The following is an 18,998-nucleotide window of genomic DNA, read 5'->3' as shown; positions in this document are numbered from 1 at the left end:
ACAGTGGTTTTGACATAATCACGTGCCAGATAATGGTGGGCAGCCATTTTTTGCTTTAGAACAGGGAAAAGGTGAAAGTCACTGGGGCTAGGTCAGGCCTGTACAAGGGATGCTCTAGTCGTTCTAAGCATAACGTCAGTGGTTGAAGTACTGGGTCTAGCGCTGTGTCCAGAGTTGTCATTGACAATATTGGTCCATCTTTCTTTAAAGACACGATACCACTTCCCTAAATGTTGCTTTGAACTTTAGCTCTCCCCGTACACTTCTACAATCTGCCAATGAATGTCAGCAAGTGTAGTGTATTTGGACTACAGAAACCGCACCACTGATCTCATTTCTACTCTCGACCAATTTTCCGATAATTTTTAATGTCCGCTTCTCGAGTATACATGATCAGAATTCGAAGTCTTCAAACCTGAACCAACACAGACATGTTATTAATCTACAAATAAATTTTCATTAAGTTACAATGAATAACATAATGTTTTTCGATCAACCCTCGTAGTAAAACTAGGAACTGGTCTACTTACAGATGAGCACGACCTACGAAAGTTGAATGGCATCTTCTTCCAACTTGTCTCAGGTAAAATAACATGAACATCACGATGTCAATTATGCGTCGAAATGATTGAAAACCACGTGGCAGAGTGAAAAGAAGTGCGACCGGCTGGCGCGTACTCCGCAAGGTGAATTCTCAGGTGAACGGTGAGATTCAATTCTCCAGCATGTTCTTAGCCTAAGCAATTTGCTGATAATTCTGCCTGTTACGCATACGACTTCCGCTTAGGGCATGGGTGTCATGTGTTTTCTTTTCCCTTTCAATCCATTTTATGCCATTCATTTACCATCGTCTTATTATTATTATTATTATTATTATTATTATTATTATTATTATTATTATTATTATTATTATTATTATTATTATTATTATTATTATTATTAATTCTAAAGGGATATCATCGGATGTAAAACTCAGAAATAAAATTGACCTTTGTCATTTTCCCATTTTCGTTCAAATAGATGATAATGATAGAACATTAGGGAAAAAAAAAACGATAGTTTTGTATGCTCTGTACATATTGATTTTTCAGTTCTTTTTTTTATGTACTTCTTACTTGGCTTGTATCTCTCTGGTTTAGGTTATTAATGACACAAGTCATTATATATAAAATATGGATTATAACTATAAAGATCACCAAGAAAGTTCTGTCGCCTTTTTTGGAGGTCTGTGTTCAGTTGACCCTCACACCGTGAGTTGAATGTAAATTGAGATAAGATGAAGGCCAGTTGTTGTTGTGGGTATATCCAACATACTACCTAGTTGTAGCAGTTCAGTTACACCGTGAACTTGCGTAAGGACAGAGTGAACATGGGACCTCCACAAAGCGTCATAAGGACGTGTATGCTGTACGAGTTCAAACTGGGGTCAAACGCCACTGCAGCGTGGCGGAAGATATGCCAGGCCTTTGGTACAGGTATCGTGACCACGCGGACAGTGCAGCGGTGGTTTAACAAGCTTAAGGACGGTGACAAAACACTCGAAGACGCACCATGTACCGGAAGACTAACACATGTACAAAATGAAGATCTTCAGGCAGCAATTGACGCGAACAGTGGCCAGATATGTAAGGAAATGTGACTACAATTCAGTGTGAGTGGAGAAACTATTCGGCAGCACCTCCATTCAACTTGGGAAGCACTACAAGTTGAGTCGATGGGTATCACATGATTTGACTCCGGGCCAGAAGTCAACGCGAGCAGACATCTGTGTTTCTTTGCTGTCTCGTCTGAGGAAGGAGCCATATCTGGACAGGATGCTAACATGTGATGAGAAGTGGGTCCTGTACGAAGCTCCACGGCGCCGTCATCATTGGTTATTATCCCATGAGCCGGTTCCAAAACAGCCGAAACTAGCACTGCACTAGAAGGTCCTTCTGTGTGTTTGGTGGTTCGCGACATCGTACATCATGCAGCAATCTTAGTCAAAGGAACGACAAGTACACTGCATTTCCGAGTGGTTACGGAGTCAGACTTAGGTGAAAGGGTTTTTGAATTTGTAAATTGGAAGGAATCAGTTTAAACAGATATATAATTTTATTACAACAAATAACTAAACACATAACATATGTATATATAACGATAACTAACGAACCGATTCCTTTTTGAAATTGTCCAATTCATTCACGGTTTGAATGTCGGAAAGTGAAAGCACAGCATTTTTCATTTCTCATTGCTTTGATAATTTAGAGCAAATTTATAGTTCAAATTTAGAATCAATAAGTTAATTCGAATTAGATTACAAAACCAAATACTACAAATCAAATCACATCAAATACAGTAGGAATCAGGGTCATTTCCAAGTGGTTGACCAATACTCACCACAATGTCCAATCCAAATCACATAAGAAAACAAAAAAGGTTAAAAGTTAGAAAACAGTGAATACTAATCACACACTAGGAACTAATCCCGGTTCCTTATTCAAACCACTTAATTTATATTTTTCACTGTTTCATCTTCACGACACAAAACAGAAACAATTTATATCACACAATCACAGTAGGTGTTAACTCATCACATTACCTTGTCTAATTACAAGGTTCGATAGGTCAGTTCAAACAACGTAAGTTTGGCAACACTATAATCTGTATAAGCAATGCTCATCAATTTTTCCATCTATATACTGAATCATATCCTTTTTTTTTTTTTCAATTATGCTTCAATCGGGAACTATCAGCTGGTCAAAGCATCAATGCAACTGTACTGTCAGCAGTTGAGCCATGTTATATATATATATATATATATATATATATATATATATATATATATATATATATATATATATATATATATATATATATAACCCTCAAAACTCTAGAGCCAGCAATTCTGAATCCCAAAGGGTCCTCTTGTTACAGGATAATCAGGATAATACTAAGCCGCACGTGGCTAGGACTATTCTACGCCTTGGATGGGAAACGGTATTGCATCCGCCATACTCCCCAGAGATTGCACCGTCCGATTATCACCTGTTCCATTCCTTGGACAATTACCTTAGAGGACGTCAGTTCAAATCCCTAGTAGAGGCAAAATGCACTTGATACCTTTTTCGCTTCACGGCTCACCAAGTTCTATTGCGATGGAATCCATGACCTTCCAGAACGTTGGCAGAAGGTCGTCGATGATGATGGGAACTATTTTTGATCTTCCAGGTATGTCTTAGGTAACCTATTGATGTTCGAAGGTGGTGGGTGAAAAGCGACAAAACTTTCTTGGTTACCTTTATAATTATTATCATTTAACATAAACAGGTGATTATGTTAAATTGCCTGTTTTCTGTTATAAGAAATAATAAAATAGTATTAATGTCATTGTCAATATTCGGATCTTTAATTTTCTGTACATATGAGGAAAACTGTTTTGTAAATTCGTGTTCAAGCCGTTGAGCCGTGTTCAAGAAAAACTCAAAACTCTGGAACTAGCACTTCTGAATCGGGGTCCTCCTGTTATAGGACAACGCTAAGCTCCACGTGGCTAGAATGACCTGGGACACCATTCTACGCCTTGGATGGGAAATACTATTGCATTCGCCATATTCTCCGGACTGCACCGTCCGATTATCACCTATTCTATTCCTTGGACAATTACTTAGAAGATGCCAGTTCAAATCCCTAGTACAGGCGCAAAATACACTTGATACCTTGTTCGCTTTTACGGCCCACCATGTTCTACCGCTGGAATCCATGACCTTCCTGAACGTTGACAGAGGGTCGTCGATGCTAATGGGGACTATTTTTGATCTTCTAGGTACGTCTTAGGTGACATATCGATGTTCGAAGGTGGTGGGTGAAAAAGCGACAGAACTTTCTTGGTTCCTTTATATGTTAAATATAGTTTTACTACTGCTTTGATTACATGTGATCACAACTTGTTGCCACCGTAGTCCGTAACCCCGGCTTTCCATTGCACCATCAAAGCCTCTCACACTTTTACTTCTTTCTTTTCAATGTTACCAGGTGCTGTGTTGAAGTAAACTAATCAAACAAGAAAGTTACTAAAATTATATAAAACCCAACACTTGTAATTGCAATTATCATTATCTAACTTAGGAATAATTATGTGAGGGTAAGTTGGAAAGTTGCTGTCCTGACCTGCTAAATTAGAAAACATTTAGATGAATTATGTTTTATTTTTCCACAGTATCCCCCTTGATCTAGATATATTTATGCCACCTTTCCGGTAACGTTTCTGTACCACTTTTTAAAAATGATTCCTTGAGCCCTGAAAAATATCCTAGTATGACACTTTTCACCTGTACATTTGAAGGAAGTTGCTTCCCCCCCCCCCCCAAAAAAAAAACTTTCAGTTTCTAAACAAGTGAAAATCCAAGTCAGATCAGGCGAATAGGGCGGGTGCGGGTGAAGGGGCGAACAGTTCGAACTCAGATCTGTTCGTTATGCAAGGGACGTGTGAACACGCACATTGTTCTGGAGAAACAATACCTTTCTTTGCAGCATTCGTGGCCTTTTAATTCTGATCTCCTCACGCAAACGTCGTAGAAAGGTGCAGTAGTATTCAGAATTGACAATCTTTACCTTTTCCATGAAATCAGTCAGGATAATGCCCCTAGCATCCCAAAAAGTTGATGCCAAAACCTTGTTTGCCTCAAAACTTGTTTGGCTTTCTTTGGGACAGGAGATCCAGGTCGTTCCCATTGTTTCGATTGTTGTTTTGATTCAGGTGTATGATGGTATACCATGTCTCGTCCATAATCACAAATCTGCCAATAAATTCCTACTCTACCATGTCCATATGAATTTCCTGTTCTGTTAAATCCATTTTATGCAAATACTTAACGACGGCTCCATGCTCGATTTTCTTCATGTCACAAATTTCCTTCACTTCCGTCGACTTAGCGCCTTATAAACTCTTTACCCGCAAGAATAGAGAAATGAAATTTTATACAGTGACTACCAACGGATATAGCTATATAACTAATGTATACAAATATAAAGTAATTGCTCCCTTCCTTAGTGAGGCCACGAACTTTCGAATCCACCCGCCCGCGTACCTATCTTACATCCCGAGGGGAAGAAGGGGGGGAATCCAGACCGTTTCCGTGCTCTCACGCAACTTTTTCACTCAACAGTGGCTACTGGCTACACAATATTGAAAAACCAGAATAGCAGATCCCTTCCATACTTATCTCAATAGTAGGATAAGGGCCGACATAGAATCTATTCTTGGGGCGCTATATATATGGAGAGAGAAAAAAGCATTCTGCGTTGTTTCTTATCATTTTTGCTCTATATGAATTAACATTGAAACTAAAATTGGTAAATATCCTCCAATTTCGGTTTTGATGGAGGTGGAACCTCTTCTTGGGACGCTGAACCTATATATATATATATATATATATATATATATATATATATATATATATATATATATATATATATATATATATTAAATTCTTGCTATGTTTTATTGTTTCTCCTCTTTGTGGATCAATTTGCGACCAGAAGTGGCAGAATTTTGCAATTTTCGTTTTCAGTATAATGTTACTAAATCTATTCTTGCGAAGCTTAATCAATTAAGAGAACATTTCTCATTACCTCTTACCATTTTTGCTTTAGTACCTGTCGACAGTCAGACACAGTCGCTGTAGAAGACTTCCCATTATTTATACACAGTTCAGTTTAGAAGTCTAAAAAAATACTACTGAAAAATAGGCAATATTTTATTTTCTAAAGTACTTCAGAGTAGCAGTGTAAATATTTTTAATTAGTAGTCCGAACGTCCATGATCAGAATGTCTACCGGTCAAAGAAAGCACGGAATTTGTATGGTCAAGGGCGATGTCACGAAATTTCATTATGCGTTAGGGAAAAATGTTTACTCAGGGCTTTTGTATTCGGGAATGTTCTTGATGACTTTGTAGTAGGTCATTTATATTAGAGATAAATAAGTTGATTCGTTCATATATTTACAGCATAGTGCGTAACCATATAAACAATGATGAAAACTTAACAATACATTTAAAATACACGTTGTTTTTCGTAAATTGTACTAAGTAATAGCGAGAAAGTCAGGAAAATTATGATTTAGTCATGGAAAAGGATCAGGGAAAGTCAGGAAATTTAATTACATTATCTAGTAAGCACTGTGATAATGCATTAGTTAATTACTTATTAACTGGCTATAATTTTGGTTATAAAAATAAAATCCGATAACTGAGGATTGAAGGTGAATCCATATTAACGTAAAATGGGAGTTTCTGGTCTATCTTCTTCACTTCATTAATTTGAAATAAAGAATTCAATGTAATTAGTGAATTCTGTGAACCTTTTTATTTCATCACAAAATTTGGTTACAATTACTGCAAAATGTGTGTGTGAGAGATTTACAGTAATTTGCGTGTGTTGTGGCCTTATTCGTAAGCACATAAAATGTATTTGTTTTTTACTGAATGTAAAATGTGGTTTGAAGAGAGAAATAGTTTAATTACAAATTAATAATACTAATATATTTTTCCAGTGAGTGGTTAATAACGATAAACGAAAGGAACTTCGATAGTGTCCATGAGCGCAAGTAAAGAGTATATTTCAAGTGACTGGTATCACTTGCTTTCATTTTTTTGTGTTGCATTCGAATTGGTAGCTAAATGTAATTACAATTTTGTTTCAGGTATGAATCAATGCTACCAATAAGTTCACCTGATGGTAATTTTCAAAGTTCTCACAACCCTTCAACCATAAATAATTTTCAGGAAAATGTGCCAAAATTTGCAGAATCAGACGAGAAAAGAAATGAAGTACGTGGCGCGTCGTTAAATCGTAAAGAAAAGATGTATTTTTGCCGTGAATGTTGTTGTTTACATATGGAAAGCATCCATAGTGCTGAAGATGGAATGGAAAACTGTAGGAAACAAGGTCTGCAAGATTGCAGTGGGAGTAGGAACGTAAAAAAGTTTCAGTGTAACTTGGGTGAAAAATCATTTCTGTTCGAATATCTTCTGCAAAGTCATTTGACGACTTGTCACTTGGATACAACTGACGAACGTAACGTTGATTCTAAATCATCCGTAAATCAAGAAAATCTTAGTTTAAATAACGAAATTTTAAGTGAGTGCGTGTGTGAAGTATGTCAGAAAGTATTTCGTTCCAGTGAGAGCATGTTGCAACACGTTGAATCATATAGAACCCTTTCGCAATGCTGTAAATGTAAGCAAACTTTCATTGATTTGAGAGATCTGAATAAACATGAAACTTCACATAATGTCGGCATTTTATCGACTGATAATATCAAGAGTTCCTCGAGTAACATCATTAAAAATCAAAACAATGAATTAAGGGAAAAAAACACAATAGGTCCAAAAGAGCTTTATGTGTGTAAAGTATGTGGGAAATTTTTTAAATTCATAAGCATGTTAAAATCCCATCAAAATGTGCATTCTGATAGAAGATCATATATGTGTGAAGTGTGTGGACTAACTTTCAAGTCCAGATCATATTTCAGTAGTCACAAGCGGAAACATCTGGGACTCAAACCATACACTTGTTACATTTGTGAAAAAAAGTTCGGTGAATTTTCATCGTTTGAATATCATAAAACTACTCATTTTACGACGAGACCGTTCTTATGTGAACAGTGTGGTGCTAGTTACAAACACATTTCTAAGATGCGAAGGCATCAGAAGAAGCATAAAAATAATGCAACCGTAGCCTGCAATGTGAAACAGGGTACCAAGAAAGTGCATCAGTGTGCTGAGTGTGGTAGAAAACTGTCAACAAGAAAAGCTTTACTAGGGCATCAGAGACTTCATACAGGCGAGACACCCTTTTCTTGTGATATGTGTGACAGATCATTCCATACGAAGAATGTATTAACGTTACACAGGAATCACTATCACTTTGGGCAGAAAAGGAATGCAGCTTTAAAAGTTCCTATCGTTTGCTCATTGTGCGGTAAAACATTCCGATATAAGGAAAACTACGTGACTCATCAGCGTATGCATAGTGGAGAACGTCCATTTCAATGTAAGACTTGTGGCCAAGGATTTACATCACGTGGCAATTTGCGAGGCCATGAAGCTACCCATAAAGATGTCAAACCATTCTCTTGTCAAGTTTGTGGAGATAAATTTCGACGAAAACAGCATTTAATTCCGCACATGCGAAGACATACGGGTGAGAAACCCTTCTCTTGTGAATATTGTTCTCAGAAGTTTGCTCGAAAAGGCGACTTGGCTGTTCATAAGCGCCGTCATACGGGAGATTGTCCCTTCGTGTGCAATATTTGTGGTAAAAAGTTTTACCGAAAATACCCGTGGAAGGAGCATATGCAGAGCCATGAAACCGGTGATACAATCGAAAATTCTGATGTTACTAATGAGAATGTTACTAGTGTTACTGCTGATAATGAATTCCCCAGTTTGTCGTCTTTTGGTTGTGATAGTAATGTTGATGATGTTCCTATTACGTTCATGGGGGACAGAGTAGTTCTTCCTCTAGACTGTGAGGTTGTCAGTGAGAAGATAGTGAATATGGCCTTGCTTTGTTAATTTTACAGCAAAACAGACAAAGTATAGAAATAATTATTAATGAAAATGAAGAGTTCTTATTTAAACTAACCTTCCGTACTGCCATGTTTCTGGTAATTCATTGATGTGGATTTTAGTTTCTGAATATTTCAGAAAACTTAACTTTTTCTTTTGTTCAACAGAAGAATGTGTCTACATTATTTTGTGTTGGTAATACTTATAATTCTGTAAATGTGTATAACATCTTGTGGAAGACAGGTAATCAGAAAAAAAAGTAAAGAAAGTATTTATGATTGCTAAATCATGATTTTTTTTTTTTTTTTTGAAATAAACTCTTGAAGATAAAAAATAAGGTTACTTGCAAGATTTAAAAACAATTGTTCCGTGATATACGAAGGCCATTCGGAAAATAACGTTCGATTGGGTAAAAGAGAAACACCAAAGTCATCATCATCATCATCATAGGTATTCTGCCTTTATTGGCAGGTCACTTGCCGCAGCTGAGAAGCTTCCATGCTCCATGGTCCTCCGCTAACCTTTTCGTCTTCGCGTATGATCTTTATGTTTTAATATCTTCCATTAATTGTAGTCTCCTTCGCCCCCTCCCTCTCTTTCCCGCCACCATACCCTCTAGGACGTCCCTCATGATACAATCTCTTCTTAGGCAATGTCCCAACCAGTTCCTCTTCCTAATAATATCTAAAAGTGTTCTTTACTCACCCACCATTTCTAACACTCTCTCATTCGTTTTTAGCTTTACTCAACTAATTCTTTCCATTCTTCTCCACACCCACATTTCGAAGGCTTCCAGTCGATTTTCGTCACCTTTACGTAATGTCCACGTTTCCGCCCCATACAGTACAACACTCCACACGAAGCATTTTATGAGTCTTTTTCTCAACTCTTTATTCAAGGTCCCACAAAACAGACTTTTCTTCCTCCTAAAGGCTTCTTTCGCCATTCCTATCCTTGCTTTTATTTCACGTTCGCACTTCATGTCATTACTAAGAACACCAAAATAAATAAGAAAAATTTATTATATACATCTGAAAACTACTTATTTATTTTTGAACATAGTTTCCATAAACATTGAAGCACTTATCATATCTCTGTTCTAACTTAGAAATTCCATCAGCTTAAAAATCTCCCGCCTGTGCCTTGAGCCAGCCTGTGACCGCATCTTTCACGACCTCATATAACACAGTCCTAAAAATTTGTGGAAATTCATCGGAAAGCTCAGAGATTGTGAAATGTTAATTTTCACGAAATTTTCCATCAATTTTCTGAACGAGCTCATCAGTGACCTCTGATGGTCTGCCACTCCTCTCTTCGTCATGAATGTTTGTTCGTCCACTTTTAAATAAACGAACCCATTTACGAACAACTCCTTCATTCATCACATTTGGTCCATACACGGCACAAAGTTCCCGATGAATAGCTGCTGCCGAACATTGTTTTGCCTTAAGAAAACGTATAACAGCTCACACTTCGCACTTGGCGGGGTTTTCTATTGTAGCACATTCTGAGACGCTACAAAAGTGTAACTAATGATCAGACAACCTTTACTCTACCACGGCTGGATGCAGATTGATCTACCGCGCACGGCTGGGCAAAGATGATAACGCTGCCCCCACTACTTCACCCACAGTGACCAATCGGAGGCTACTTTCCGAACGCGCCTCGTAAAATTAAATAGGTGCGCCTGTAATAGAAAATGTTTTGAAAAATATACGCTAACTGTTAGCATTACTAATAGGTTATTTCCTAGGAACTCGTGATTTAATTATCATAAAATCTTTCATTTTTAAATTTTCTTGGATTAGATGTGTCCCACAAGATGTTATTTAAAAAGATGTAAATATTACCGATAGAAGATAAAGTAGAGACATTGTTCTGTCAAATAAAGAGACTTCCGAAATATTCAATAACTGAAATTTTAAACCATTAGACTATCAGGAACATGAAAGTAAATTAGTTCAATTTAAGATTTTGAAAGTTAAAATTATTAGTATTTTATCACTGCTGTAAAATCCATATAATGTCAAGTATGTGGAAACTTCAGGTATATCGAAAATGAAGGTGTAGGTACGATTTACAATAATTTTGTAATTGGTTTCTAAACTTTAATTATGCTTTTAAATACAATGTTTCAAGAGGAAAGAATAAATATTGTCACCAATTATTATGATAAGTTAGTAATATCTCGGAATCCCTTAACGTTAGAGACGTGTAATTTGGTATTTTGAGCTCTTATTTAAAATAAAATATATGTTTGATCGTTTTTTGATATTTGGCCTTAGAAGAGAAAAAGAGGTGAGAATAACAAGGGGTGGGGTGTATAATTATTATAACAAAATGTTCATATCTCTGAATCCCTTAAAGTTAGAGACTTGAAAGGGTTGGGATAATTCATTAAGATGCCCATACGAAGGGAAGAAAAAGAGTTGCGGTGGTTAACTAAGATGCCCATATGAAGGTTAGAAAAAGGGTTGGGTGGTTCATTAAGATGCCCATAGGAAGGGAAGAAAATGGGTTGGAGTGGCTCACCAGATGTTTGAATTTCATGCGAGACTTTGAGTTCAAACGAATTCAATATGAAGACACATAAGGACGAAAGCAAAATATTGTTTATAGTAATACGTGGGGCGTTTGCTACTTTATTTACAGACACATTTCCAGATTCAGATTGTAAAGACATTGTGCATCAGCTGCAGGTAGAAAAATTTCAGTAGAACTGGAATTAAAGGGATCACTTCGCACTATCAGCAAGCAGTCAAGGCTCTCAGTCATGTACCTTAACAGTCCCGTGTATGGGTTTTTTGAGATTATTCATTTTGAATTTGTTACTTAAATGTCAGTTATATAGTTTTGTTTGTTTGGAGTTCAATTTTCTTCCCTAGCTCAAAGGCTACATAAAATATAGTCACAGTCAAGTAAGAAAAGTATATATACTTTGAAAATCATATTCAGAAATTGAACGTGAAATGAAGTGAAATCTTTCACCTAATGCCTCATGTTATGCCCTTTAGGCTAAACGAGACGTGTGATTATAAAGTGAATGATCATTAAATCCGGGAGTATCCCTGAAAACCCACTGACACGAAGTTGTCCACTACAAACACATGAGCTGGGATCTAACCAGGGACCTCTAGCAGCATAGGTGAGCGCTCTACGATTGAGCCACCGTGATCCCATTTAGAAATGCAGCATCTTGACTTGATACTGAACAGCTTTTTTAAAATTTTATATCTCAGTCTTTCATTATATATATATATAAAATAATTTAATGTTTATCCGAACAACATGGGTTTTCATCGGGCGTATGTAGTTCTTTTGTGATAAATGATACATATGTGTATGGGAGTGGAGAAACGATAGCGCAATCAATTTGAAACGAAATTTTGTTTGTTATTGTGCCATTAAATACATGTTTTGTTATTGTTAATTTTATGTATGTTCAAGAATCTATTCCATCGGTACCCTGTATGTACTACAGGCTCTGCAGAAATTAAAATAAATATCGTTTCAATCAGCACATTATTATTATTATTTCAGTTTGAGTTTACTCGTATGATGTGGGCTTTATTATATGTTTATTTAATTTATTTTATAATTATAGATTACATTGTATACTTTAATTTATTTCTTTGATTTCACTCTTATCGCTGAATTGATGTAAAAGTTTGTAGCTTTTGGTATTTTTATTTTTATGGTATCGTAGACAAAATAAGTTCTAACTAGTTTCCAAGTTTGCTTTAGAGCGGATTTCAAAGATAAGACAATCAAAGAAAGCAACAAAAATAAGTGGGTTTCGTGTCCTGTTGTGAAACAATGGTCGCCTCCTAAGTCATAGGGATCCAATAGTGAAATTGAAAGTAATATATGTCACTTCCGGTTTCAGTTTAGGGATATAGGCGGAACCTACTCTTGGGGTGTTGAATTCATTCATTCATTCTCTCTCTCTCTCTCTCAGTCAGTCAGTCAGAACCGAAACTAAAAAATATTACATACAAAATGCTGAAAGTTCCTACCATGCGAATATCGAAAAGGTGACATTGACATATTCCACAATACAACCAGATTGACAGTGTTGCCAGTCAGAACATGAAGTTTAAAGGTTTTTTTTTTTTTTTTTTTTTTTTTTAATAGCACTACACCAGGTGGTTATATATTTCAAACCCACATGTTAAGCGAAAACGAAAAGTATGGCTGTTCATACTTGTTACTCATTGTTGCAAACCAAGGACGTTATAATACCACAATCTATCGAAAGAGAAACTAATTTTCGAGACTTCTACAACAGTAATAACACAAGTGAGATGGACGGGGCAATGCACATCCAAAGTACAGTAGCGTCGAATACTGCAGTCTTCATCGAATATGACGTAATTCGTACAAATAGAAACAGAGTTACAAGGAATTGAAATTTTGTCCTTTTTTTTTTTTTTTTTTTTTTTCAAAGGACTTTATTTTGAAAAAAAGTTCTGAGTTTAGTATCATATCCATTTACGTAGATGCTTTTTAACACATTTAAAGATCATAATGGTGTTCACAGTATCTCTATATCTCAAACCATTCCGTAACACTAGTGTTAATATTCTTTGTTTCTATAACATTACAACAATACTGTTTAATAAGTGTAATTCCAACAGGTTCTCGGTATTACATGGTTTTACGCAGTGTTACAAACTTTAGAATTTTTTTTATCTCCAGAACGGTTTGAGATGTGAAATTGCTGTAAACGACATTACGATCTTTGTATCTTTTTGAAAACTATTTGTGCAATTGGATGAGGTACTTAATCTGAACAGTTTTTCAAAATAAAGACTGTTTGAAAAACTGTTTAGATTAAGTAGATTGTCAAAGTTTCAATTCCTTGTAACTTTGAACTAGGTGTAGGTGAACTAGTTCAATTACTGATTACGTGACGAAGAGATGGCACTACTAATATTTGATTTTTCCCCCCCATAGAAAGGATAAGCAGACCACCCTAATTTACAGAGTTACATGTTCGTGTCTTAGAGAACATTTAGCAAATTTATTTTTTTACAGTTCCCACAATTAATGTGTGGTCGTATGTACCCCGTCCCAAATTTTTAATGGAAACATCTTTGTAGCCATGTCTTATGAAAGAAAATTGAATCCAGTACTCATCTATCAGTGGCGTAACTAAAGACTTGGGGGCTTCCCCGCAAACAGCGTGGAGTGGGGTCCCTTCTCTACGTCCCACTTCATGATCTCGGGCCCCCTGATGGCTTGAGGCCCTCCGCAATGAGGGGTCTGCGGGGCCCTTATTTACGCCCCTGTCATCTATACAAGGATATAATACATTAAAATCTCATCAAAGATGATACAGTAAAGTCACGAAAACTCGGCCTAATGTGAACCAAAGGGTGGCCGAGTTTGTGAGAATGCCGGGTTATCGGGAATGGGGTTCTTCAGGAAATACGGGTACTGTACTTGTATGTATTACTTGCTTGAGAATACAACAGAGAATAAACTACTCCAATTACTCTTAAACAAAGGAAAAGTACGTAATTTATGAAGGAAATAAATGAAATCCTTAGTTTTACGTCCCACGATTATGCCGGTTAGGCTAAAGGAGACGGTGATGATGAGTAATGAATGAAAAGGTGGAATGAAGAAAGTGGGAGGAAACGGGAAAACTCACGCACACGGTGTTTGTCCACCACAAAGTTCACTTGGCGGGGGCTGGGATCGAATCCGGGACCCCAAGCACCAGAGGTGAACGCTTTACTACTGAGCCGTAATTTATGAAGGCATAGAGCCTTTACTATACATGAAAATGAAAGTTAATGAATACACACTTTACCGTAAAATTACCTGTTAAGACAGACCTCAGAAAAATACCCGGCAATGACCTTGAAGGGATCTGCGTGCGGGATTTTTTTTGGCCCTGCCAGGGTGTTGCCGAGTTACCCATACTGCCGGGTTATCGAGTGCCGAGTTTTCGGGACTCTACTGTACAGTAGATCAAAAATTTTCAAATTTTGAATTTTTGGCAATTTTATATCCATAAAAGAGAACGTGATGGACCACCTAAATTTATAATAGTATATATTGAAAATGAAATGAAATCTAAGTTTTACGTTCCACGTTTATGCCGGCTAGGCTAAAGGAGACGGTGATGATGAGGAATGAATGAAATAGTGGAATTAAGAAAGTAGGAGGAAACGGGAGAACCCCGAGAAAACCCACTCGCACGGTGTTTGTCCACCACAATGCTCACTTGGCGCGAACTGGGGTCAAACCAAGGACCCCATGCACCAAAGGTGAACGCTCTACCACTGAGCTACTGCAGCCCTCGATAGTATATATTTGGGAACAAAGATGTACGTATGTAAAAATGATCAACCAGTCAGATTTTTATCAAAAGTAACTTTGTACGAAGGACCTCAAGACTATGCAGCTAAAGTTCAATGTTTTAAATTGTTATTTCATAACATAAAAATCAATAATTACCAATCAGGTTCCAAGCCCGAAATTTTTACGCCAATGACATTAGACTATGAGATTGTTCTTAAGGGTAAAGACATACCGAAGAGACCTCGCGATTGAGGTCGAGGTTTAAGTCGCGGTCGCTACCTCGATGTCTAGGCCTAGATGGATGAAGGGTGCACATAGCGAGGAGGTCGCACCCTCGCTGTGGGTTCTCAGTTTGAGAAGAAACATTACTGTGACGCGTGTGAAATTATTGCATAAAAATCACTGGAAAATGACATTTTGAAATTGAAAGAACTAAACAGTTTATAAATAGGGATGGACGCGAGACGAGACATGAGAAATGCTAAAGTCTCGTCTCTTGTTTCACAAAAATATTTGGGTCTCATCTCTTGTCCATTTCTATCAATAAATCAAATTTTCTGTAAAGAAACGCCCTCTTTCAGCACTCAGGCAAGAAATCATTTCCCAGTAAAATTTAAAAAAATAAGGTATGTCTTCAAGTTTCGAGGTGGAGGGGGTATTAACTTCAGCAAATGAAGTTTCGTCGACGTTTTCTCCCTATGGATACGTGCCTTTCTTTATAGATATTTCTTTACCTTATATCAGTAACGAATTTAGAAGAAACCCCATTTTATTAATCTCGGAATTGGGGGAGGGGGAAGCGTGGAGTTTTTAAGCATAGCCTATATATGATTAACAGTAGCTTCTGTTTTTCTTTAGAAGTTCCACAATTTACGGACTTCAGCCCGAAAGTCCCCTCGCTGTAACCGCCACTGCCTTATATAATAATAAGCTACATTATAATTCTTAAATAAATATGAATAACTTATCTGACGTTTCCATTTCAGTTGCTATTTTCTTCCATTCTCTATTTAAAACGTGCCTATTATGATGTTTGTGTTTGTTATCCCATATTGCTGGAACATTCCTCACTAATTCTATTAATATGTCTTTCATAATCAAATTTAATAGTGCAGTAAAACCTCTCGAGCATAGACACACACAATCCTCTGCAGTCGAAATTCGAGACAAATGAAGACTTTATTCCATGCAGCGGTTCAGGGAGAACCAATGAGCACACGAGCCACAGCGATGCTTCCGCTCAACATCGATGTAAAAACAAACTCAGTTGTTTATCATCGCGACCACTAATTCACCCTCGCGGTCGACCTCTAGGTCGCGCTGTAGCGTACATCTTCGGCATGTGCTTACCCATTTGAATCCATATGTTTGTGCCAGTATTAAGGGTGCGACCGCGACTTAAACCTCGACCTCGATCGCGAAATCTCTTCGGCATGTTTCTACCCTAAGTTTCAAAGTGTGTAGATCAGTGGATCTCAAGCTAATTCCTATCACGACCCTCATTTGATCACATCCTCTTCCCAGCGATCCCCTCGTAATTTCTGGTTTGTAATAAGCTTGTGTGGGATTTTTGATAACCTACTGCAGAGATCTCATGATAGCCATCTATTTCTATAATAGTAAATTCCATTTCTTGTATATTAGTGGATACAGTAACTTCCCTAAAAGCGAATGGATTAAACCCAAATTTGGTCAGTTCATTCATATTACAAATATCGAATCCGATCGGTCATACTGTTTCAAAATTGGGACCATTTGAAAATTTTAAAACTTCATAAATCCCTTAATTTTCGGTCATATGATTTAAAAAAATAACATAAAATAAAGTGATTTCTAATTTTGATTGAAAAACTTGGACAGTTGTTAAAAAAAAGTTATTGAGTATTTTAAATGACTAGCTAATGTGTCTCACGAAGATTGAACCGGACATTACCGTACTAGTGAAATCACTCCATGCTCAGGTATCTCATTAGCTTTCAATTTTAATTGTATTTCAATATGTAGGGTTTTTTTTTTTTTTTTTTTTTTTTTTTTGCATTTGTATTTTTCTGGTATTTCAATATCCAATACTGATTGGTTTCATAACGTACCTCTGTCATCTAAATTGATTTTTAAACAACTCTGCACCTGTTGAAAATGTTTAGTAGACCTTTTTTTCTTAACAATATATATAAAAATAAAAATATACCTATCAGAACAAAATTCAAAATAATATTTAAACATATTTTCCGATATTAGATTCTAATTATATTTATCTCCTCCGCTTATCTTCGCGATCCCCAGATTGAGAAACCCTGGTGTAGATGATATATTAGGTCAGCATCGTGAAATTCGAGTTTTGGCAATTTTTTTTTATCGATGAAAGGACACGAGTTAGACCATCCAAATTTACCCGAGTCCTAGAGAAATTTACGATTTTTTTTTCAGAATTTAAGGGTGGGCCAAATGTATTCCCGAAAATTAAGATGAATGTCTCCATGTACTCACATTCAATGAAAGACAATGGAACCTTGTATTTATGCATATAATCATATGATACAACAGGATGTCTATCGGTCACAAAAGTCACGAAAGTCATGAAAAAGCCACGAAATCAGAAAACTGTCATGAAAGTCAAGAAAGTCACGAAATTTAGCTTTTGGGTCACGATTTTTTAAATCTGTACAAACATAAGTATAGACTGGAAAATTTTGTTCTATAAAACGTCAAAATTCACCACCAAAAATGTCTATGGTCGGCTTCAGACGCTACCAAATCGCAAGCAAAGTACGCTTCCATCGCATGCATGAAAATTAGGCCCAATTCGCGATTCTCATTCTCTCTTGAGAATGTTACTAAATTTTATGGTTTGGGAAAGAAAAGGTCGCGAAAAAGTCACGAAATTTTATTTTGAAATTTTAGTAGACACCCTGCACAGTCTATCATAGCAAACGTTAACCACACCATTCAAAATTCACGCCACAAGCTTATTCAATTTTCCCGCCAAATATAAAGTATTACTTATGTCAATATAATTTTTTGACATTTTTGTAGCCATAAAAGTGGCGTAAAGAGGACTAACCAAGCGTACGTTGTAATTTTATTTGCAAGTATATAAAGTACGTATATTTTACTGAATGCAATAGGTAGTTCGCAGAGAAAAATTCTTTAATTAGAAATTAATAATTCTGAAATATTTTGCAGTGAGTGATATTAGGCATAAAGGAAAGGAACTATTTCGATAATGTTCATAACAGGGTTTATACTGCTCAGCGAAGTCAGGGAAAACTCAGGAAAAAAGACTGGAAATCAGAGACCGTCAGGGAAATTTTATAAAATATATTTTTTCTAACATTAATTGCACGCCAATTTCAGTTTAGCCAACCATTATTAGCTAAATGAATGTATAAGAAGTATCGTATCTTCAGAGTAAATGATTGTCAGACGTTTGTAGGTAGATATTAATGATCACAGTAGGGGACGTTACTCAGATTTTTATGGAGAGATAAGTGGAATGTACGTATGAGCAATTGATTATTATTTGTCTCTGTAGAATAAATGTTCTCAAGTATAAATATTCGCTGTTATTTATTCCTTATTTATATGTCAACGTCATCTAGCACCTGTCATGAAAGTCAGGGAATTTCCTCCCAAAGGTCAGGGAAATAGATTTCTCCAGATCAGTAGGAACCCTGCATAAACGCAAGTAAAGAGTATTTCAAGTGAATGGTAGCGCAATTTTTGTATTTTCTGTGTTACATTTGGATTGGTAGCTAAGTGTGATTATAATCTTGTTTCAGGTCTGAGTCATTTAAGCTACCAATATGTTCATGTGATGATAATTTTGAAAGTTTTCACAACCCTTCAACTATAAACAGTTTTCAGGAAAATGTGCCAAAATGTGCAGAATTAGATGAGAAAAGAAATGAAATACGTGGCGCGTCGTTAAATCATAAACGAAAGATCTATTTTAGCTGTAAGTGTTGTTGCTTACACACGAAAAAAATCCATAGTGCCAAAGATGGAATGGAAAACCTTCGGAAACAAGATTTAATACAAAATAGGAATTAAGATTTCAGTGTGGGATTAGAAAGATAAAAAAACTTCCAGTGTAACTCGTGTGAAGAGTCATTTGTCTTCTAACATCTGCAAA

General features: G+C 36.4%; 1 protein-coding gene across 4 annotated transcripts in view; it reads left to right on the top strand.

Moving 5' to 3' along the window:
* The window catches only part of LOC145663975 (uncharacterized), a 67,105-nt gene that overhangs the window by 35,041 nt on the left and 13,066 nt on the right, over positions 1-18,998 (top strand). For 3 of the 4 annotated variants that reach the window (XM_081730231.1, XM_081730229.1, XM_081730230.1), the window contains exon 7: positions 6,685-8,822. The exons of the other annotated variant lie outside the window; for it this stretch is intronic. In XM_081730231.1, coding sequence (XP_081586357.1) covers positions 6,685-8,560 — 1,876 coding nt within the window. In that variant the 3' untranslated portion in view covers positions 8,561-8,822. Of the gene's footprint in view, positions 1-6,684; positions 8,823-18,998 lie in introns of those variants that run through there. 4 annotated transcript variants of the gene reach the window in all.

This window comes from Thermobia domestica, chromosome 11, assembly GCF_964235325.1.
Source record: "Thermobia domestica chromosome 11, izTheDome1.hap1.1, whole genome shotgun sequence".
NCBI classification, from domain to species: domain Eukaryota; kingdom Metazoa; phylum Arthropoda; class Insecta; order Zygentoma; family Lepismatidae; genus Thermobia; species Thermobia domestica.
Note: the sequence above shows the minus strand (reverse complement) of the source record. Positions and strands in the feature narration are given on the sequence as shown.